This window comes from Anastrepha obliqua, chromosome 4, assembly GCF_027943255.1.
Source record: "Anastrepha obliqua isolate idAnaObli1 chromosome 4, idAnaObli1_1.0, whole genome shotgun sequence".
Lineage (NCBI taxonomy): Eukaryota > Metazoa > Arthropoda > Insecta > Diptera > Tephritidae > Anastrepha > Anastrepha obliqua.
Genome location: NC_072895.1, coordinates 3,385,167 through 3,408,844, shown reverse-complemented (window position 1 = coordinate 3,408,844; position 23,678 = coordinate 3,385,167). Strand labels below are relative to the sequence as shown.

The 23,678-nt window shown below is 36.9% G+C and overlaps 1 protein-coding gene across 2 annotated transcripts in view; it reads right to left on the bottom strand.

Annotated features, from left to right (window-relative positions):
• LOC129246153 (calcium release-activated calcium channel protein 1) overlaps positions 1-23,678 on the bottom strand; it is an 88,098-nt gene that overhangs the window by 14,800 nt on the left and 49,620 nt on the right. Inside the window, exon 4 of one of the 2 annotated variants that reach the window (XM_054884725.1) lies at positions 9,948-10,475. In XM_054884725.1, the coding sequence (XP_054740700.1) occupies positions 9,948-10,439 (492 nt within the window). In that variant the 5' untranslated portion in view covers positions 10,440-10,475. Of the gene's footprint in view, positions 1-9,947; positions 10,811-23,678 lie in introns of those variants that run through there. The other variant, XM_054884724.1, reaches the window with a different exon arrangement.

Sequence of the window (23,678 nt, the reverse complement as noted above, 5' to 3'; positions counted from 1 at the left end):
CGCAAACCACCCGCCGAAGTCGCTAGATGAGAGGCATTACATGGAACCCACAAGGCAGCAGACGTCGAGGAAGACCAGGCCATACCTGGAGAAGGCAGCTAGAAATCGAAATGGAGAATCTCCAGCTACGTTGGGACGATACCAAAACTCATGCAAACGACAGAACAGCTTGGAAAAACCTTGTTACGGTCCTTTGCTCCTTACCGGAACGATAAGAACTTATATATATTTTTTTTTATTTAAGTAAAATTTTGTAGAGTTTTGATTGAAGGTAATTATTCTGGTTGATGGTTAATGGTTGGTTATTTTGGTTGGATTTCAATGAAGGAATGACACAAGAGTGTCTACAAAATATAATATATTATACACAAAAGTACGGGATCGATAATACATAATAGGTTCATTAAAAATTAAAACAATTCTATCCTATCTATATTTATATTCGTCAGTAAGCAAAAGGAAAACTGTTCTCTACAGTGATGAGTCCAAATTGAATATAATGGGGCTGTACGAAGGCTGGTTAATAAGCGATATGGAAACAAAACAGTAGAGCAGGGTGAAGGTAGTACAATGGTGGGAGGCTGCTTTTCAGCAAGCGGAGTTGGAACATTACATAAAATTCATGGAATTATAGTCCAGTATCAGTAGAACAATATTTTAGATCCTGTTTTGTTGCCCTATGCGGTGCGGGAATTGAATGAGATGTCGAGTTCTATTCCGCTGGACTGTTATAATGAATTTTATATATTTCTGAACTCTTTTTATTAAGTTATTTACTTAACTATCTGTTGTAATTTAAGCCTATATTAGTTTTGAGTGGTCCGTAATAACTATAATTATAAAAGTTAACAAAAGGAATTGTGTCTACTAACAGGACAGTGACACTGTAAAATCCTTTAAGTCATGGTTTAGCGCCAAACAAATTCAATGTATGGGATGTCAACCGCAGCCTCCGTATCTTACTCGAATTGCGCACTTATGGGACTGGTTAATAGACCAATAGATAGGAGTAGCGTAAGAAATGGCGATGATCTCTTCTCTGACAATCAATTCCGATGGAAACCATTGACAATTTAATTGCTTTAATGCCAATACTGGTACGATGTGGAGCAGTGAGAAAAAACAACGGATTTGCTACGAAATATTAGTTTAAAATATTTTTTTTGGTTTCCAAAATGTTACCTTTGTTTTGTCAATGCAATTTTTGAGCCGTTACAAATGAGGTATTTTTATATATTTATAAGGATGGATTTTATTTAATGTGACCATATATTGGCCACCGTAACCGAATGATTAGGTGCGTGACTACCATTCGAGAGTACTTAGGTTCGAATCTCTGTGCATGAACATCAAATAAAAAAAAAGTGTTTTCTAATAGCGGTCGCCCCTCGGTAGGCTATGGCAAATCTCCGAGTGCATTTCTTGATCCATGAAAAAATTCCTCATAAAAAACCATCTGCCGTTCGGAATTGGCTTGAAACTGTAGGTCCCTCCATTTGTGGAACAACATCAAGACGCGCGCCACAAATAGGAGGAGCTCGACCAAGCACCTAACAAAAGTGTACGCGCCAATTACTTATGCATTTATTTATTTCAAGCGGCAATAAAGGCAATAAACTAATATGAAATTTCATCTAAAATCGTTCTTAGTACCAGGGAAGCCATAGAGAGACTAGCCGCAGACAGACGGTTACACATCTATTGGGTACCTGGACATTGCAGGAAACGAAATTGTAGATGAGATTGCCAAAAGCGCTGTTTACATATAATTCGAACAAAAAACGACGCACTGAAACCTTTAAATACGGTATACAATGACATGGCTGTGCACATGAAAATACGGATCGACAGGACGGGAAATAATCTAGTCACTTGTAAAACCGCGAAAATCATGGTACATAGAATGTAGATAAATACGTCCGATTCGTGCTAGCTCTGTCTAGAAAAGATAGCAGAACTATTGTAGGTATACTGATAGGCCACAATTTGCTGGCGGCGCACGCAGATGAGATAGGCAAAGACGCAGACGTATTACAAAGAAACGTATAGGTCTAGCTCCATCTGGTAACACTAAGGACCAATGTGTCTATGTGATGGCTTTCAGCCAGCCAGGTCAACCTAACCTAACCTAGGTACCTAGGAGTGCAATTAGATACAAGGCTAACCTATTGGGCGCATATAAACCAAGCTGCCACAAGAGCTGCCAAGGTAAGCGGCATGTTAAGTAAGCTCAGGCAAAAAACACAGGAATCCCAGTACCACACTTCTCCGATATTAGAGTTCAAACACTCACACTTTGGCAGGCAAGATGGAGCTCTGAACGGTATGGTAGATGGACAGCGAGACTAATACCCAATCTAAAAAAGTGGGTAGAAAGAAAGCACGGTGAGGTTAACTATTACCTCACACAGTTTTTGTCCGGACATGGGTCCTTCGCAAGTATTTGTGGCGAATGGGAAAAGTGAGCCAACCAAACTGCATATATGGAGATACTGAGTATGATGATGCGGAACACACCTTCTTTAAATGCGAGAGGTGGAACGTAGAGAGAACAGGTCTGTAGCGAGCTATTGGTGTATTTACACCTGAAGAAATTATCGAGAAAATGATGATAGACGAAGAAAAATGGAATGCCGTCGCAAATTTTGTGGTAAGTAAGTGTCCTTCTTAGGACGCCGTCTTGGCCGTCTACCTCGAAGCGATGCGGAAGCAGTCCCGGGGTGGAGGGCAGTCCCAAGAGAAGAGGAGGGATATTTTTAGTGGAATCACCACACACGTAGTAGCGACGGTTACTATATGGTGCGAAGGCATTTTTAACCCAACCTCACCGCAAAAAAAAAAACCTATAAGGATAGATTTTATATAATTTGACAATATTATATAAAACTACGCACATCTAACAAAATTATTTTACCTTCAATCAACGTTCTCCGAAATTGAACTAACAGTATTTAATTATTATATAACAGCCCAATAGTTGCATATGATTTAGCCACCACTGTACGTTTGCTATTTTGAATTTTGTAATTTAGATCTCAGACGCTTTGGAACTAATTTTCGTTGAGAATGGTTTTATTTCCATTATTTTCGTCCTCCGTATTGGATCGCTCGCTACGAATTTTTAAATTGCAATCACAGACTTTGGTTCAGCAACCCCATCAACTTCAGATATCAGTCAATTACAACGAATTGCCCACAAAGGTTAAAAGGCAAATCGAACTCAGATGCTGTCACATGCCAATTATGCTTTTATAGTTGAAATGTAAAAAAAGAACTAAATTTGCAACCAGCTGCCGTGGATGGGTGTGCTTTTGGACGACACGTCAGCTTGTAATACACAGGTTCAAATCTTACCCAATTATGTTTTAAGGACTCTTAGCCAAGCAAACTTTCGCAAAATTAACTAGAATGAGGATTAGGTATCTTGAAATTAATATACATAATTACATCATAAAATTACAGTTATTTATAAAATTAGTTATGGACGTGCACGCGTATGCATATGTTTGAGATTATAAATTTATATATTAGTATGTATGTATGTATGTACATATGCACGTGCATGTTCGCGTAGATCTGCTTATGCAAAGGCTTGTAAATATTTATAACAATACACATACATACATATACAAATATGGACATAATTTGTTTTACAAATCTGCTACCAAATCCAGATAGTTGTTTGATTACTGCGAAAACTAATAAAAAAAAAAAAAAAAAAAAAATTATAAGAATATGTAACAAGCGACAGTAGCCTAGCGCAAAAGCTTTTACTGAATGGTTATGGAGTGAGTGCCGGGGAAAAATAAAGAAAACAATAGCATAAAACAAGGTAAATTGTAAAACGCAATAAAACAATAAAGTAATTCTCAGCGAATTGAACAGCAGTGAAATGATGTAGCAGTAGAAAATAAGAATTGAAAAAAAAAAAAAAACAAAAAAAATAAAAAAAAAACAAATAAAATATCTGAATGACTGATGCAGTCGAACGAAATTTCATTGATTCCGCTGTAAACCAAATTACTATATATTGCTACTCGTTGTTGTTGTTTTATTGTATTACATAGTATTGTTTTCAGTCGCTGGGCACAAGTTTTTCTCTCATTTGGCAAGTTTCCAATTGAATGAAAATGAATATGTCATTAAATATGTTAGTAAGTGAAGATTTCCGGACTGACATTAATTAACGACAACCAAATTAGAAATTACGAAGAGATCAATCGTATTTTCGGTTCGCTATGAAAGAAAATCGTATTTGTTATTGTTATTTATTTCCTTAAATAAATTTTGTGTGCTTGTAAATATTCAGGTGTATATATTAAAACACCCTATACAATATACAGCAGGAATACATGTCAGGAAAGTAATAGAAACAAGTAAGGAAGGCTGAATTCGGTCCGAACCGAAATGTATATATCTGCGCGCATTTTAGTAAAATTTAACTTGGATTGGCTGTTCATTTTTGGAATCAAACGAACTTATAGAAAATGAGAGTTTTAGCTTGTAACATCAAACAGACGTACGGACGTAAATAAATTTGGTATTAACACATAAAAAATGGGTGTGGTTTTTATCCGATTTCAATAATATTTACGTCGGCTCTAAATGGGGTGGGGCGCAATACGCGTACGAAATGTGAGCGAGTTTATTTAGTCACTAAAGATATATGTATGTACATGCGTTTACTCAAAAGAGGGCAAGGCATCGCTCATTTTATAACATTTTTCTTTCATTCCTTGTTTTGGGGTTTATCACGTTTTTTCGAACAGATATTAGAGATTTTTGTTTTTTAAAAACTTTCGTTATGGGGGAGGCGAACGTGGATATTTACCGAATGCGCTTGGGCATACAATTTTTAAAAAATTTTAATAAGCGATTCTAAAAACTTGTAACCGAATATTTCACAACAGAAAACGGGTAACGAAAAACAAATTTTGAATCAAGAATTAGATTTCAATTTTGCAAAGAGGTTTGACGTACCGAGCTCGAATCTGAGTTTTCGAGATATTTCGTTCGAGGTTTAAAGTGCAAAAAATATAAAAATCTGGCTATATTTGAGGTTATATAACGTCATGGAATATATTTTTTTATGGTGTAACAGTATTTAAATTTATTTTGATATTTAAAAAAATCACTTGTCTCCAAGATATTGTCAAAAACAAATAAGATTTTACAATTCCCAACCTTAACTTCAAGGAAGATTCTAGAAAGAGTCTATCGGATCCACGGAGGTTATTGAATGCATTTGGAAGAAATCATACCAATAGTATTATAGACATAGGTTAGGTCACGGTGGTTGCCCCTCTCCATGAGAATTTAGGCGGGCCTACTTAGGAGTGTAAGGGCCCTTGTGATTATACGCCTGACAAAATAAGAATTGTCCTTTGTCTCAAAAGGCAACTTCTATATGCACATTTATATAAAAAAAATTAAAATTAACCCTTAACGGCCGAAAGGCCCCGCTACGGGGACATAGTAGGTACATAGTGCGATAGAAAACGGAAGACCCCAATACGGGAACATGAAAAGAATTCAGTTCCCATTTAATTTATTTATCATCGCTGTAGATTTCTTTAATAAATACTGCAACTTTGTACATCCCTGGTTTGTTGCACATACACTGACAAGAAATATTTACCGTAATATAACGTTTCAAGGCGTCAAATATCGTGGAATATTCACAACATTTAGAAGCTCACAACGTGCAAATATAATATATTGGCGTCTTCCAACTTTCGAGTATTTCTATTATAAAACAGTTTTTTCCGTGAAAATAATTTGTTACTTAATGCCTGGAAAGATAAAAGACAAGTCACTGTGTTCAGCACTTGGGGCCAAGCGACGATGCATACTGTTACGAGAATAAATCACGGTGGTAATGTTCAGACTGTTCAAAAACCCACCATAGTTTTAGATTATACCAAAAATATGGGTGGTGTTGATCGAGCAGATCACTATGCAGCTTTCTACCTCTGTAACTGAAAATCGACTTGATGGGAAATTGTATATTCCTCGGTTTGGAAGTAACAGAGACTGTCGAGTATGTTCCGATAGAAAGATTAAAGGCGGCCGTAAACGAACAACCACATTATTATTATTATTACAAACTGAAGCTTATAATTAAAATTATAAGCCTAGTTAGGAAAGCTATGGCTGCTAAGGCCTTCAGCTTCTTCTTATGATGTAAAATTAGTGCTTAATTAATGCTTAATACTGAGTGCTTATGCGTCGTTTAGAATTTTATTATAAATTACGAGATATAATATATTTATTCGACATGTTTGTTTAAATTTCGCAATATAATTTTGTTATTTTTAAGAAAGCTATAATTTTTTTAATATTATCGATTGTGGGGTTGGAAATGCATTGAATGGGGTCGGTGTTATGGAATATATGGTTTTTTAGTGAGTTGGAGGGCTAACATTCGGACATAACGTGATTAATGGAGATCGGCGTGGAGTTACAAAACTGACATGTTCTGGGGGTATTGCTGTCGATAAGGTGATTATGGGTTAATTTGAATGGCCCAGACGTACTCGCGTGAGTTTAACAAGGCCCATTCTAGAAAGTGAAAGGATAGCGTGTTTTAGGAGGTTGCTTAAATTAAGCTTTTTAACATTTTGCGCTTTGTACCAAGTTGAGCATTTTTGCCAAGTCTCAGATTTATATTGTTTTATGAATTTTTTCTTGAGAAATTCAGCTATATCATTAACATTTAGATTAGTAGTTGTTAATACAGGAGCTATGGTAGCGTATTTAGCTGTGCTATCAGCAAATACGTTACCCTTTATAAGGGCATGGCCCGGGGACCATATCAGTAAAATATTTGGGTATTTTGTTTGTAAAATACTACGGATAGAACTGGGATAGTAATCATTGTTTTCGATATTGGATATGGCATCGAGAGATGAAAGTGAATCGGAGCAAATTGCAAATTTACCTTTTTTATTTCTAATTATATTAACAGCCGACATGATAGCAATTAATTCAGCAGAGTAGACTGTACTGTATGCAGCTAGGTTGGATACTATTAAGTTTTCATTTTCGGTAGTTACGCCAAAGCCGACCACATATTGTTCAACATGCCCCCACAAATCCATCACAACACATTGGCAATTGCTCCGAAAAATATTATACTTTTAAAAATTATAAAAATTTCTTTTATAAATTTATAAATCAAGTAAATTTATTGAATTTAAATGTTTAGTTTAAGTTTCATCCTTATAAACATTTTAGAATTTCATTTAATTTTCCGTCGTTTATGGGCAACGGCCGTTACAGGTTGAAGTACATCTAATAATATATCGTCGAAATTGGATCAACTCAATTTTTGTTTATTTTTAGTATTCATTTATTATTTGCAATCTAAGAGACAAGAAGCAAATTTGCTAAAACCAATGTTTTACTTAAAATGAAGATTTACTGTAGATTTAAACTCTATCAGGGAGATCTAAAACCTGATATCTTTTCAGTCTTCTATTAGCAAACTATTGTCTAGCAAATTTGAAGATGAGTTATTAGGTTATTAGACGTTTCCACGACAGTCGGTTCTACGTTACCGAAACGACCCGGATTTATATCCGACCAAGGACTGTCACTCCAGCAGCATTATCCATATATAAATATGTATGGGGAATGTTTATGCTGCTACAACAACAACAATGAGTTATTAAGGTGATTATGTAGTCTATGGATATGTCCATCACTTAATTTTCGTATTTCATATCTTATAAAAGCTACTCGGCATTAGTAATGAACCGAGACATGCTTACAATAGAGCGAAGGGTTTTCGAGTGATATCTTTGTAAAATTTCTACATTTGAGTGACTTGCTGTACCCCACAGTTGAATAGCATAAGTCCGGAGAGGCTTTAATATAGTTTTGTGTAGGCGCACTTTGCTTTCAAGACTGACTTGGGGATTTCGACCCAAAAGAAAATACATTTTTTCGGTTTTAATTTTAAGTTGCTTCTGCTTTTCTTTGATGTGGACTTTTTAGGTTAGTCTTCGATCAAGATGAACTCCAAGATATTTAACAGTATCGCAGTGGGGGATTTCAGAATCATTAAGTGAAACTTTTGGGCAGTCTTAAATTTGAAATAATTTTTATGAAATACAAATGTTGTTGGCCTTCATTGAAACAAAAAGTGGCGATAATGATAAATTAAACCCGGCGCAAGTTTGGCTGTCTTAATCAATCAAAACAGGTTGCTTTCTTTCAGTACTTTCAAACCAGTTTTTGTGGTTCGCTGTTTATTACTTACAAAATACAAAATGTGGGTTAGCCGCAGTTGGAGATAGGGTATTTGACCTTCTTATCGCACTCGGCGGACAGACACAACACAAATGTGCGACACATGAAAAAATTACATTATCAAAAATTGTAAAAAAAATAAAATAAAAAAAAACATCGTTATCGTTCCTTAATTGTTTGGAAAAGAAAGAAGCAATGCAATTTAACGACCAACTGTTTACCCGCAAAACGTGTTCGCGCATTTGTTGGCATTAAAAAATGGATTTTCCAGCAACATTGATGACTAAATACAACGAAAAATTAGCTGTGTGCCTCCTAAGTGAAACATATAAAAATATATTTAATCTGCAGACTTCTTCCACTGAAAACAAAAAATTAGCATAATTATATAACCCTGTCGAAGTTTAATTTCTTAAGGACTAATAAAATTGCTAACAAACGCCGATGATCTTTACGAGTAAACAAAGGGTGAAACAACTTACAACCTTGTATTTTTCCTTTGCTTTCGACTGGTAAAACTATTTATAAAATTTTTATTAAGGCACGACTCTTATTCATCGCTTGAAAGTTCTATTCCACAAATAAGCGCCGATATATAGGTACATAAACGTTATACATATATGTATGTATGTTTGAATATATAGGAATGTATTTTCGTACCCAGGTGCTGAGCGTGATTCAATAATAATTAATTTGGGTTGGTCTTTTATCAGTGTTTATAAGCTATAACATTGCCGTAAAGATGCAAAAAACACTGAGCTAAAGAGGAAGCAAATTTTTCTTCACGTTTTTTAGATTATGTATTTGTCAGAGAAACAAGTAAATCTTGTAGTAAATAATTGGTGCAGTGGTGCAACAGAAATGTACAAACAAACATTATTTAAATGGCACTCTTTTTAAGCTTATTTTACTTTAAACCTCGACGATATTTGAACTATTCTATACTCTTCTAAGCAAAGTGACAGATCTGCATATATTTCTAGCGCTGGTGCTGGCATAGCTCATACGGTGCCAACACGATTATTAAGTATTTTTTGTTAAATTAGAGTGCGATACAAATTAATTCGCTGCCATTATTATGCACTGGCAAAAAATATGTTGTACAGTTTAATATAACTCTCACATTCATTTCCACAATAAAACGCCCACAACGTCGTGATTTGATTACAAATTTGGCACTTAAATATTATGTACATACATACATACATTACCAAAGCAAGTAAAACTTTCGCGTTCAAAAGTTTCGAGTGTGTAAGTACTCGTTTGTTGATTTTTTCAATTAAAAGCAAGAAGCGAAATGAAATTTGAAATGGAGTTTCTGAAACAGATGACGTAAGCGCATTACTGGCGGCATCGGAGAATTTTCGCTAGCCAATATTTTCGAACGATATTTTGTTAACAAAAAAAACTCCAAGTTTAGATTAGACCTTTTGTAATTTAACCTGCCTTGAAGCGTAATGACCCGTATGAAAAAACCACACAGATGTACCGGTATTTGTAAGCAGGTGGAATACGAAGCGAACGATCGGTCGGCTACCGGCCGCTTTTGTTGACAACCAACACACACACCACATCGCATTTCTGTTTCATATCTTAAACAAATAGTATTTGATATTAATTATTCAATTATAAACCTGCTTATTGCCCCCCAAATATCTACTGCGTTTTTTGAAACCACATGACCCCGTACTTACCCTGGAAGTTGGTGGCGTGTACTGGGAGATACTATTATTTCGCTGATAAGCGTTGGAATTGTTAATGTTGTGATTGCCGTTGTTGTTATTACTATTATTATTATGTGAGTTCGGGTGTCCTGCTGCTAATGAGGCCGCAGTTGCGGCAATTATCGTTGCGGTGGCAGCTGATAGTGCCGAGGTGTGGAAATGTTGTCCCAGATGTGGTGTACTGCCTGAACCAGTGCCTGAAGTACTTGTAGCGCCACTGCCGCTTGGTGAATGATTGATGTTATGCAAATGTGCGAGACTTCCAATTGTCGTGAGACTTTGACTGGCTAAGATTTTACTCTGATGGTTATAGGCGTGGTTGTTGTTGGAAGCACTACTGCTACCTGCATTAGCACTCTGTATGCTGTTGCTGCTTGTGCAATGGATTGCCTTGACTTGTTGCTGTTGTTGTGCACTCAAAGCATTCTCTACTCCAGACGCTGTTGTGCTCCAGACTGACATGTTGTTGTAGCTGCGCTAGCAGTAGTCTTGATAGAGCTACGCAACATGTTGTCGTTGTAATTAATTCCGCACATTTTGAATAATTTAAAAAAAATCACAAAATAAAATTTTGATTAACAAGAAATGTACAAACAAAAGACAGATTTTTATATGATGAGATGTTCAATGGAGCGCTTCGAAAGCACCAAGCTCGTCTGTTGAAATGCAATTGCGTTTTGGAAAGTTTCTGATTCGTGTAAATATAATTAAAGCGAATACGGCGACTTCAAAACCAGTCGCCAATGAACACAATCCGGTACAAAACACACACGAAAATAAAGACAATGAAAATGCACAGAAAATCAAAATAGAAAATGCAAGCGCAAGCAACTTGAAAACAGATGACAGCTACATATTTGTTGGGACATCTGGTGGAGTGTGAAGGAAACTTCTTTATGACAGTTCAAGTAGTTATGACAGCTGTCGTCAGATGGCGTTGTAGCTAAAGGTTGTAATTTCAAAATACACGGTACAAAATTTTTATCAGTCTTCAAGCATGAAAATGGAAAGAACAATTGTAGTTTGGAAAATATTTTATTTACCTTTATTTATATTATGTGGAATAAATGCTGTTCCGTTATAGGTAATACTTAACTGCCTATTACAAACCCTTAAAGGAGGGTTATAGGTAATACTTAACTGCCTATTACAAACCCTTATGCATTTTGCATAGTAGCAGTAGCAATTTATATATTTTGGCATTCTATGGACAAAATGCAAAAAAAAAAAATACATATTTTGTTTTTGTTCCCCTGCTATTACCTGGTTATTGTGCCTTGTGGATTTCTAAATGATAGTATATAATTACATTTTTGTTGTTTTGAAAAACACACGTAAATTTAAAAAAACAGGGCTACATGAGTACTTTTTAACAAACTCTTGCTTCTAATACATTGCCAATTTAAGAAATGCATTTTTCTGTATTTATGTGTTAGGTGCGCAACTAAGTTCCCGCTGTTTGTCAATAGATGCCGCCAGCAGTCTGTGCTAGTCGATTCTAACATAACCTAAACGTCATAAACCAAGCTTGGACATATGGTAAACAAACTGCTTCGACACATTAATGATTTTGTTTTGGTATCATTCATATACTTTTGGTTATGTGAAAATGTCTGCTTTTGTGCCGAATAATCGTCATTTGCGGGAAGTGCTGATTTTCCTCTTTCTTTCGAAAAAAAAACGGCGGCCGAGGCGCATCGAGAGCTACAAAAAGTTTATGGAGATGCTGCTTTAGGCGAAACAACGTGTCGAGATTGGTTCCGTCGCTTCAAAGGCGGTGATTTTAATGTTGACGACCGTCCGCGTGAAGGAAGGCCAAAAACCTTCGAAAACGCTGAATTGGAGGCATTGCTCAATAAGGATCCATGTCGAACACAAGAAGAGCTTGCTTCACTATTAGGAGTTACCCGCCAATCCATTTCCAAGCGATTGCATGCTTTGGGAATGATTCAGAAACAGGGGACTTGGGTTCCTTATGAGTTATAATAGTTATTCATCGTAATGAAAAAAATGCCAATGTTATTTAAAGGATTAATAATAAATAATTAATTTTAGTTGATAAATTGTTTTATTTGTTCAATTACAGTGAAACCTCCCACAAGCGGACACTGACGGTTCCACAATTTTCGTCCGCTTATGGGGAGTGTCCGCTTATGAGAGAAAAAAAACCCCTAAGTTAAAATTACTATCCCACCTCTTTAAACAATTTTTTTTATGTTTTTTTATGGTACGTTCAGTTTTTTTCATATTTATTGAAAAATATATATGTATGTATGTACATTTTTATATTGGGAACAATGAGTATATTTACACATTTGAATATACATATTTAATTGAACATATTTATATTTTACGCTTCAAAAATTCATATACCGTAGTCTGCCGTAGATTTTTCTGTTTATGTTTCAGAAAAAGGTTTTCAAGTTGACATTCTAAAGTCTTGGCGTATTGGAATCCAGTAATATCGTATCTTAGAAATTGTTTAATGCGACGCAGTTGTTCTATTGCTTCAGGATATGACTTGATCAGACATTCATTCTGGACACATAGATGATTTGAGTCTTCGCTTTCTCCTTCAGATAATTCCTCAGTATTAATTTCGTCAATGACAACGTCAATATTATTGTCTTCTGTATTAACAACTTCGTCGATTAACAAAAACTCTTCTGTATACTGACCTTGCTGATTTTCATTTAAAATCTTTATCAAAGCCGCTAGTGTCGATATGGGAATATCATCCTCTGCCTCGAAGTCAGAACATTCAAGCGGAGCTTTTTGAAATCCGGCTTTCGAAAAACAATTCTTAATTGTTTCTGCCGTTACGTTGTCCCATGAAGATTTAATAAAAAAAACAGCCTCCAAAATGTCAAAAGTTTTTGAAAGTCTGTCCATTGGAATGTCTCCTAATTTTGTCAAAATATGTTTGATTATCATCTGTAATGACACTTAAAATTTTGTATTATACCCTGATCAAGGGGCTGACAAACGGATGTTGAATTAGCAGGTAAAAAGATCAACTTTATGTTATCTAGGTTAATATCTCGAGGGTGAGTTGTAGCATTGTCCAAAAATAATAAAAATTTTCTCTTCTGGCAGCCCATTTTTTTATCAAGCATTTCTAGCCGCTCACACATAATTTCACGAGACATCCAAGCTTTCCGGTTTGACTTCCATTCCGCTGGCAAACTTCCTATATTATCTCTTTTAAAGGCGCGTGGGTATGCTGCTTTTCCGATAACCAACGGCTTTTCTTTATCTCCAACCATATTGGCACACAAAAGCACAGTTAATCTCTCTTTTGATAACTTACCGCCCACGCATTTTTCATTCTTCAGAGCAAGAGTTTTATTGGGCAAAGCACTTAAAAAAAGGCCAGTTTTATCCGCGTTGTAAATATTATATCTTTTGGGCTGTAGCCTAATAAAATATTATATTTGGTAGTTTTTGTTTAAATTGCTGCACATCCTCGAAATTAACCTCGGAAGATTCCCCACATATTCTTTTGAAAGTCACATTATGACGCCTACGCCATTTCTCCAACCATCCAGTTGACGCAGAAAAATTTGAATACCTAATCGGCCAGCGATTTCTTTTGCTTTTTCCTTTATAATAATACCCGATATTGGTATATTTTGGCTTCTGGCCTTAACGAACCATTCGAAACTCAAATGGTCAATTTTTGAGCCATCCGCGTTAAAGAACCTTTTCTTAATGTTGACGTTATCATCGCCCATCCATATTGTTTTAATAACTTTTATTTCAGCTATTGTCAATCTACTATCTTTGTTGTCCGTGGATTAGAGTATCGCGTCCGCTTATGAGAGGTTTTTATTGTTTTCTTTACACATTTGTTCAGTGTTATATTTTGCTTGTCCGTTACCGAGAGGTGATTAGAAAAAAAAAAATGAGAAAAAGTGTCCGCGTCCGGTTATTAGAGTGTCCGGTTATTAGAGTCCAACAACAACATAAAGCTTGGTTCCTCAGTTTTTGTCCGGTTATGGGGAGTGTCCGCTTATTGGAGATGTCCGCAAGGGGAGGTTTCACTGTACCTATTATGATACATCCTTTTTCCTTTGATTAGCAAGGAAACCGCCTAACTTGGCGTTGACACGGCTCAATTTGTCAATATGTACATATCTATGTATTCTCAATTGCCGAATTCAGCAAAGTGCGCGAATTCTAAATATGTTAATCCCTTAATCAGAAGTTTATGGTTTAGTAGGAAGAGTAGAGTTTGTTTATAGTTGTTCACCACAAGGGGGAAAACAAGGGGCAAGCCCAAGTTGTTGAAGGCTTTCCACTGAGCACTTTCTAACTGTCAAACACTAAGTTACTTGGTATGAAGACAATATTCAAACTTTTAATAATTCTCGGCTGAAGCTTGAGGACTCTTCTTCAAACAAATTGCCCGCTTAATGCAAATATTTAATAATTAATATCAATTTTAAATATCAAAGAGTGCCAGGCATAAAGGCGAAATTTTTAGAACTATACAAAAGTCTATACAAAACTAAAGGGGCTTTCAAAAGACGCGCCTAGATGTTGTTTTAAAATAAAACATGCAAAAATTTACCGTTCACTATTTTATTCAAAATACGGCTCTTAACAATTATATGCGAGAAATGACTTCATTTAAATGCTCACTATGAGTCTACAGAATTAAATTTTTCAAGGACACGCTCACACATTAGCGCATTGAGTTCAGTAATCCAGATCCGAATGTTGTGTTTTAGCTCTGGAATTACTGTTAGCTTGTTCATATAAACTTTACTTTTCGAAAAACCCCTTTTTCAATACTCTATAGAGCCAGTTTCTCGAAATTTTTTCACCAACCTTTGAATTATCTACTCATTCGGACGATTATTTCCACCAAAAAAATCATGAATTCTGCGATATTTTAAGGATCGATCAATTTCATAATAATTTTCAATAATTTTAACGCGTTGTTGTATCGATACAATTGTACATCTGACAAATGTCAAAGATCACATAAAAAAGGGTCCCGTCTAAGAATTATTCACTATTGAGATCTAGGCGTCACTTTTGAAATACCCTTTATATGTATTAAAAATCATTTAAATATTTGTAATCCAGATATTACCCTCAAATAAAATTCATAGCTCGTCCCTTTTCTTTGTTTGGCTCCTAAAAATTCTGAATTTTATGCACTGCTGGACTTTACACCAAACGTTATTGCTTGTTTTTTTTCTAAATTAATATTCATTTTTTGTTATTTAATAAAGAATAAAAAAACAATGAAACATTCCGCTGATCGTGCACAATTCGCTGAGCAGGAGACCTACATACATATGCATGTATATATGTATGTGCGTATGTATGTATTGCAACACCATCTATTGAATTGCGACAGCATTTAAATATTTTTAAATTGTTTAATTGCTCTTCGCACTTGAGATTAAAAAGCTGAAGCGGTCCAGAATCATTTTGAGTGTTGAGGGTAGTTGTAACTAGACATTCAACTAACATACATACATTCCCATCATCAACTATTTACGGTGTGTCAAAATGAGTCTCATTCTGACACTTAACGCTGGCTGTGAGTGGCGCGTGGAGATAAGTGGCAAAAGAGGATGTGGGATTTATTTTGGATCAAACTGGCGTTCTAATTTGAAACATTTTTTGTAAACGTGATATAAAAAAAATATCTGTACGTGAAAGTAGGTTGACTATTAAACTTTTGCTTAAATTAATATGTTCCTAGTAATACATACTAAGGGTTTTAATTTAATTCACATTTATCTTCTCCAATCCATCGATTTTGTTAATCCAGAATTAATGCAGCACACCGAAAGTTAACTTTGAATGGCTCGGCCTCATATTCTCATAGACATAAATTTTAATGAAAGTGTTAGTACATAAGCAAAATTACCGTTATTGGCTGCCTAAACGTAAGAAGCCACTATTAAAACATCAACAGTCACTTCACAGTTACAAAGTGTCAGTTTAGTGTGCATTGTCAAGCGGTTGAATAACTGAACCATATTTTTTTGAAAACGTAAATCGTTCAGGGCAACCAATTTCTGTGAATGGTGTCTTTTAGCGGCGCATGCTGAACGATTATTTTCTGCCAATAATAAGAAAACATTCTTTTTTCAGTACACACAGACTGGTTTAAGCAAGATGGCGCCACACTGCATGTGACCAGAGAGACCATGGCAATACTGCGTAACTTTTTCCCGATCTTACCTCTATGACCTTTTTACTGCGGAGGTACCTCAAAAGTAAAGTCAATGAAACAAACCCAGCGACCATTTCAGCACTAAAAGAAAATATCGTTCGCGAGGTTAATGGCATCCCGACATCACTTGTCCAGTGAGCTGCACAGAGTACGGACGTCAGATTCCGTATAATGGTCAACATTTTGAGGAAATAACAAGAAAAAATAAATGCGCAGCTCAAGCCACAGCTTCTGCAATGGGAGTTTTACGGGAGTCCAAGTTTCTCCGCAAGAGTGCCGATCACCCAGTAACTGGTGACCACCGCTATGAGTTTGGAAATTGAATGGCGAGGGATCCCCAGGCCAAAGTGTTATTGAGATAGCGCACAATAAAATAGAACTCTAACTGTCTTGGGTTGTTTTAAGAAAGAAATGTGCAGTGCCCCTTTAACAACGGTCAAAAAGACAACGACGGCTGAGACGGGGTTCTGTCGACCCCTTTCTGGGTAATCGGTAATTTCATTTCCTTCTAAGTTCCTATACCCTGGAGCCCAGATGATATAAATGTTTTCTGTGCATTAGATACGTTTGATCTCCTCCTTACAGGACCAGAAACGAGCTGTAACATGGCGACGACAAGACATGGCGTGCAAGATCGCGAAGATTTCTGATTGAAAAAACTACTAGTTTTCGGCAGTTTAAAGGATGGTTAATGGTTAATGGTTGTAAAGGGTTAAGGTGTGGCCCTTTAGCACTGCGACCATATTGATCTATTGTGCACCCTATGCTGTCTATTGACTGTTAAGTATGCTTATGAATTGTACCAGCTCCTTCTGAGGGAGTGAGTGAAGGTCTTCATCTGTAAGCATGAACTTGTTTAAAAACCTTTTGCTTCTATGCGTCAACCCCGGACATTCGATGATGAGATGTTCTATAGACTACTCATCCTCGCAGCAGAATCTGCAGGTGCTGGTGTTAGTTATGCCTAATTTATGTAAGTGTTTGTTGCAGGTGAAGTGAGCCGTGAGGGCGCCTGTGAGAGTGCGAATGCTCTTTTTGTTTAACGTGAGGGCCATGTTAGCATTGAAAAATAGGAACTTTTTGGAGTGTCTAAGACCCTCTACGTTGTTCCAATGCTGATTTATTAGAGTTTTGGCCCAGTATTTTACTTTTTGTTCTAGGCTGTTTGTGTTAAATCCAAACATGGGATTACGTCCGATGAAATTTACATCTGCCCCTTTTTTGGCTTGAAAGTCTGCCATTTCGTTGCCGTCATATCCCTCATGTCCTGGTACCCAAATTAATGAGACATTGTTTTTGGATGCCAGGTTATTGAGTACCTTGTGGCATTCTAAGAGAGTTTTTGAGTTGTAGGTATAGCTATCTAAAGCTTTTAGAACTGATTGGCTGTCCGAGAGTATTTTGATCTTTACTCTCTTGTGGTTTCTACGTTGCATGATGTTTACTGCTTCCATTATTGCCTATAGTTCCGCTTGGAAGATAGTGGTGTCCCTGGTTAGAGTGTATGATTTGTGGATTCTGGGCCCCACTACTCTTGCTCCTGCACCATAAGTTTAAAGGATACTGAAATATTGACTGATTTAGAGAAAACTTACGCTCCCACTCTAGATTACATTTTCAATCCATCGAAGAAAATAGAGGTACAAATGAAGTACTGCCTCAAAATGCTACAATGTCCTACAGGAGGTTGCCCTCTGCCTCTGCCTTTAGAGGCCAACGTCCTTGAACCTAAAGCGCCCTGAGCAGCAATGGATTGAAGTTGAGCTCTGAATTCTTTTCACCATGTTGAACTCTAACGATGTTGAATTCTAACCATAGCAAAAAACAAAAAGCAACATCCACACATTCGTACATTGTTTGTTTGTGTGGAACGTGTTCGATGTCACTGCATCTGTTTAGGAAACAATTTATTGTGGTTAGTGAGAATAACTATTGGGAAATGTACGTACATACATATGTATGCATGAATGTGTATGTGCATACACACGTATATAAATTCCGATTGGTTCTGTTGTTCAAACAATGAGTTGTGTTTCGCCTTACAATAACACCTGTTACGTGACCAAATGCTAATCTACATCTTCAACGGATTTCTACACGAACTTCGAGAAAAGCGAAATGAACGAATGAACGAAACAGACTAACATTGCATATGGAATTGGCATTTTTTAAACAAAAGCCAGGAAATTGTCGAAGGGTGCCAAATCTGTAGTAGAACTAAGCGCATTTGTAAATCAAATTCCGGAGTTTTTTGCATGTCGCTAATAGCTCTGCACTGGGGTGGTGTGTATGTGTGAACATATGTATATATGCATGTAGAACACACGGTGGCTGGATTTAGCATTTTAGCGGTTGACATGATTTCAATTTAGGATTTTGAACAATAAAAGTCGCTATCGAACATTTTCTGGCACAATGCTTTAGTTAGCATTTCTAATAAAATATGTATGTATGTATGTGTGAATGTAAATATTGCTTTTATTTGCATATATTTTGTATAAGTAAGCGGGCTGAAATTGATTCATACAATTCTAAGCTGAATAATGTACGATTCTGATACTCTAAGGCTCTTCTCTCGGTGCTTTTCTATTTTTTAGGCCATGCGTGGCATGAGTCCACAAGGCACCTGCAGCGTCGAGGCCCATTCAAGTTGAAATATTAAACTCTAAGAGCACTCGAAAGTAGTGAATACTGCTGAGTACTTGTAAAGATGTTGATCGTACAAACATACATACATACATACATACAGCTGTTGTCAGCTAATTAGAAACGCTCCCTTTTGATAAACGCTTGATGAGCATAATATTAAACTGTTTAAATTTACCGTTATGTTTTCTCTTAAAATCATTTGCATTGCTTTTGTTACTCTATTTACTACCCAATGCGTCTAGTTTTGTAGTTGTGAAATTGAAGTACCGTTAATATTATCCACCGCAGTGCATGGGTTACTTAGTTCAAGGTAAATAAACTGAGACGATAATTAGAAACAGTTGTTCAATGGAAGCATATTCGGCAAGTTGTGTTATTTTAATAGTAATATAATCGACTTTTTGGTATGTATATATTTTAAATTGGTTATTTAAAAGCAACTAAAATATTCGTCTTCAAGATGTGTAATGGGAAAAAGCAGCAGCTGTACACCTGCCATGCGCAGCTCCATTTTTGACCTTCGTAAGGCTGGAAAGTCGTACAGTGAAATTTCTAAGCAAGTCAAATGCTCAAAAAAAATGGTTTTTAACGCCTTAAAGCATATCCAACTTTTTAAGACTGTTGACAATGTTCCACGTAAGAAAAGGCCCCGGAAAACTTCAGCAGAAATTGGCCGCAAGATAGCAATCATCTCCAAAAGAGACCCAAAAAAGACTTCCACTGACATCCAACGGGAAATTCAGGATCAATATAATTTCGAAATATCCAAGAAGACAATTGCTCGGCGTCTGGTCGAATCTGGACTGCATGGCAGAGCAGCACGCAAGAAGCCCCTTCTAACCAAGATACAAAGGAGACGGCGAGTAGTCTTTGCGAGATCCCATTGGTCATGGACTCCAAATCAATGGAAATATATCGTTTGGAGCGATGAAACCAAGATAAATCGCATAGGCCCAGATGGTAAAAGGTATGTTCGACGGCCAATCAACCAAGAATTCAATCCTCGCTACGTTTCACGGGTAGTGAAGCATTGTGGAGGATCAATTATGGTGTGGGGATGTTTCTGGTGGAATGGTGTTGGCCCAATCCATTGGATTTATGGAATTTTAAATAAGGAGAAATACGTCGATATACTAAAAAATGTAATGTTGCCGTGGGCTGAGGAAAATTTGCCTATTATATGGAAATTTCAACAGGATAATGATCCAAAACACACGGCAAAGTTGACGAAACAGTTTTTCGATAAAAACTCCATCAATGTTTTGGAATGGTCATCATCCAGTCCGGACTTAAACCCAATAGAGCAGCTCTGGGGTGACGTTAAAAAAGCCGTGAGTGCCAAAAATATCCCAAATATGGATGTCCTTTTTGCCGAAGTAAAAACGGCATGGCAAGCAATACCTGTGGCGTGCTGTCAGAATCTCATTACATCAATGCGCAATCGATGTGAGGCAGTGTTGAAGCAAAAGGGTTATGGAACCAAATACTAACATAATCTTTATGTTGATCTGATAATACATTACTGTTTCTAATTAGTTGCCCTATCCAAATCGTGCATTTCACATGCTTTAAAAAAATATATATATATTTAATAAAGAATTGCGATTAAATTGTTTTCCACTAGTTTTTAAGTTTATCATATGTTCAAATAAAATTGGCAAAAAGTTATGAAAATACGTGTTTAAAAGGAAAATCGAAGATTTATTTTGAAATAAGTGTCGTTTCTAATTAGCTGTCAACAGCTGTATATATTGCATGGGCACATTTATTTGAATAAATCCAACTCTCCATATGCATACATACATTTATTTGTATGGATGTGTGTATGCACACTTATCGTATCACTTTGCGAAAATCGTTTTGCAGCAACGCTTAATGATTGCTTTCAATTGCCTTTGATTGGCCGCAATGCAATCTTGTGCAGTAGAAATTTTTATTTGCGGCCCATTCTGAAGTGGGCTGAAGTGCCAACCAATAGATAGAGAATTCAATGATTTCACACATTCCATTCTTTATGAAAGAAAATCTCTACTCGTATAGCACGTGAATATTTTCGATTTGGTTTCTATTGCGCGAGTGTGCAATACACAGCAAACACAAAATGGTTATACACAGATTTATCTTCTATAAATTTATTTATTTGTATTTGTTCTTCACTGGCATATCGTTGAACAGCCCCTTGGTGCGTCTACGCATTCTTGGCCTTTGACGTCGGTACCTTCGCGAAGATAAGTGAATTGCTTCGCGCTTGCCGTTATTCATGTACGGCCGTGTTTTTGTGGCCCCTAATTGTATAAGGTATGCAAGTTATTGTTTGATTTTCTATTTTTAGCGGTTACAGTGTTTATTTTTAAATAGTTAGCTATTTATGTATGTACATATGTACGTAAGCAATATGGCAAAGAGTTGCATCTATACATAAAATCAAAGCGAGTTCAAAGGCGACTCTAATCAAATTAACACAAAAAATGCATCTAAGTATTTCGAATAGAAAATATTTGAAATGCCTTAAGAAAGTATAAAAAATGCTGCGATGCTCAAAACTATTGCCTTAACCAAAGTCTGAATCAGCTGACTATTTTACTATTAAACTACTAAACTTTTATTAGGAGCAGAACATATTTTGTCAATATAGGAATTGCCAATATATTTGGATCCGACTATGACGAGGTGAGAATAACGATAACGCGGCTAAAGAACAACAAAGCCGCGGGCGCCGACGGACTGCCGGCTGAGCTATTCAAACATGGCGGCGAGGAGCTCGTAAGGTGCATGCATCAGCTTCTATGCAAAATATGGTCGGATGAAAGCATGCCTGCCGATTGGAATTTAAGTGTGCTCTGCCCAATCCATAAGAAGGGTGATCTTGCAATCTGTGCCAATTACCGCGGGATTATATATATATATATATAATTGGGTGTTTGGCCGAGTTCCTCCTCCTCCTATTTGTGGTGTGCGACTTGATGTTGTTCCACAAATGGGGGGACCTACAGTTTCAAGCCGACTCCGAACGGCAGATATTTTTATGTGGAGCTTTTTCATGGCAGAAATACACTCGGAGGTTTGCCATTGCCTGTCGAGGGGCGACCGCTATTAGAAAAATGTTTTTCTTAATTTTTGGTGTTTCACTGAGATTCGAACCAACGTTCTCTCTGTGAATTCCGAATGGTAGTCACGCACCAATCTATTCGGCTACGGCGGCCGCGGGATTAGTCTTCTAAATATTGCCTATAAGGTTCTAGCGAGCGTATTGTGTGAAAGGCAGAAGCCCACCGTCAACCAACCGATTGGATCTTATCACTGTGGCTTTAGACATGGAAAGTCTACCATGTTCACAATACGCCAAATCTTGGAAGGAGAATCGACACACACCATGTTTTCCTCGATTTCAAAGCTGCATTCGACAGTACGAAACGGAGTTACTTGTATGCCGCGATGTCTGAATGTGGTATCCCCGCAAAACTAATACGGCTATGTAAGATGACGTTGCTCAACACCAGCAGCGCCGTCAGAATTGGGAAGGACCTCTCCGAGCCGTTTGATACCAAACGAGGTTTCAGACAGGGTGACTCGCTGTCGTGTGACTTCTTTAACCTGATGTTGGAGAGCATCGTACGAGCCGCAGAACTTAATCGCTCAGGCACAATTTTTTATAAGAGCGTACAATTGCTGGCGTATGCCGATGATATTGACATCATCGGCCTTAACAACCGCGCTGTTAGTTCTGCCTTCTCCAAACTGGATAAAGAGGCAAAGGGGTCTGGTGGTGAACGAGGACAAAACGAAGTACCTCCTGTCTTCAAACAAACAGTCGGCGCACTCGCGTATCGGCACCCACGTCACTGTTGACAGTTATAATTTCGAGGTTGTAAAATACTTCGTTTATTTAGGAACCAGCATTAACACCGATAACAATGTCAGCCTTGAAATTCAACGTAAAAACTCTTTTGGCAACAAGTGCTACTTTGGACTAGGTAGGCAATCGAGTAGTGGGCAAGCTGAAAAATACATGACACAGGTTTGAAATACGCACATACAAATTTCCTTATGCAGTAAACCGGTTTCACACCAACAAAAAAGTCAAGTGTAGGTTTCGTTTAATTCAAGTCTAATATTAAAATTTAATAAAACCAGGTTAGTACGCTACGGTTAAATAGAAATTGCTTGTACGCATGTACGAGGGTCATTTGAAAAGTACGTGCAAAAATGAGAACTACTTAATTGTTTGGCGCAATTTTGTATTTTATTTTTCGACATAGTCTCCTATTGGACTTATGCACTTCGTCCCGCTCAACGCTGTTGTAGTTTGCTGATCCCTTCCGAATAATAGGATTTGTCCAAGTTCAAAAAATAGCCATTCGTTTCTACAATCACCTCCACGTTTGAATAGCTATTTCGCGTTTCCCGCCAGCCATTTCTTCGAATTGGGGAACCAATAGTAGACCGAAGGATCCGAGGGTGCCATTAATTTTGTGACCACAACTGCTGAGGCGTGAGCTGGTGCATTGTCGTGATGCAAAAGGGGAAATCACTCGGCATCCCGAATTCAATCGAATGCCAAACACAAAGGAATATACCGATCTAACTGAAACTTGGTTTATGTTCTTCCAAGGGATGCTGCTAACTAAACATAAACTTGGTACGCGCCAGTGGCGCCATCTCTCTGACTTGTACAGACTTTTCAAACGACCCTCGTATGTAAGAATATTTCATTTGTCTTTTTCCAAAACTATAAGTATTTTAGTTTGTTTCACAAAATATTGCAAAAGTGGAAAGGGAAGAGATTATTAAATTATTCATAACCCAGTTGTAGTATTTATGTATGTATTGAGCAAGCAGCGCTATGGATGACG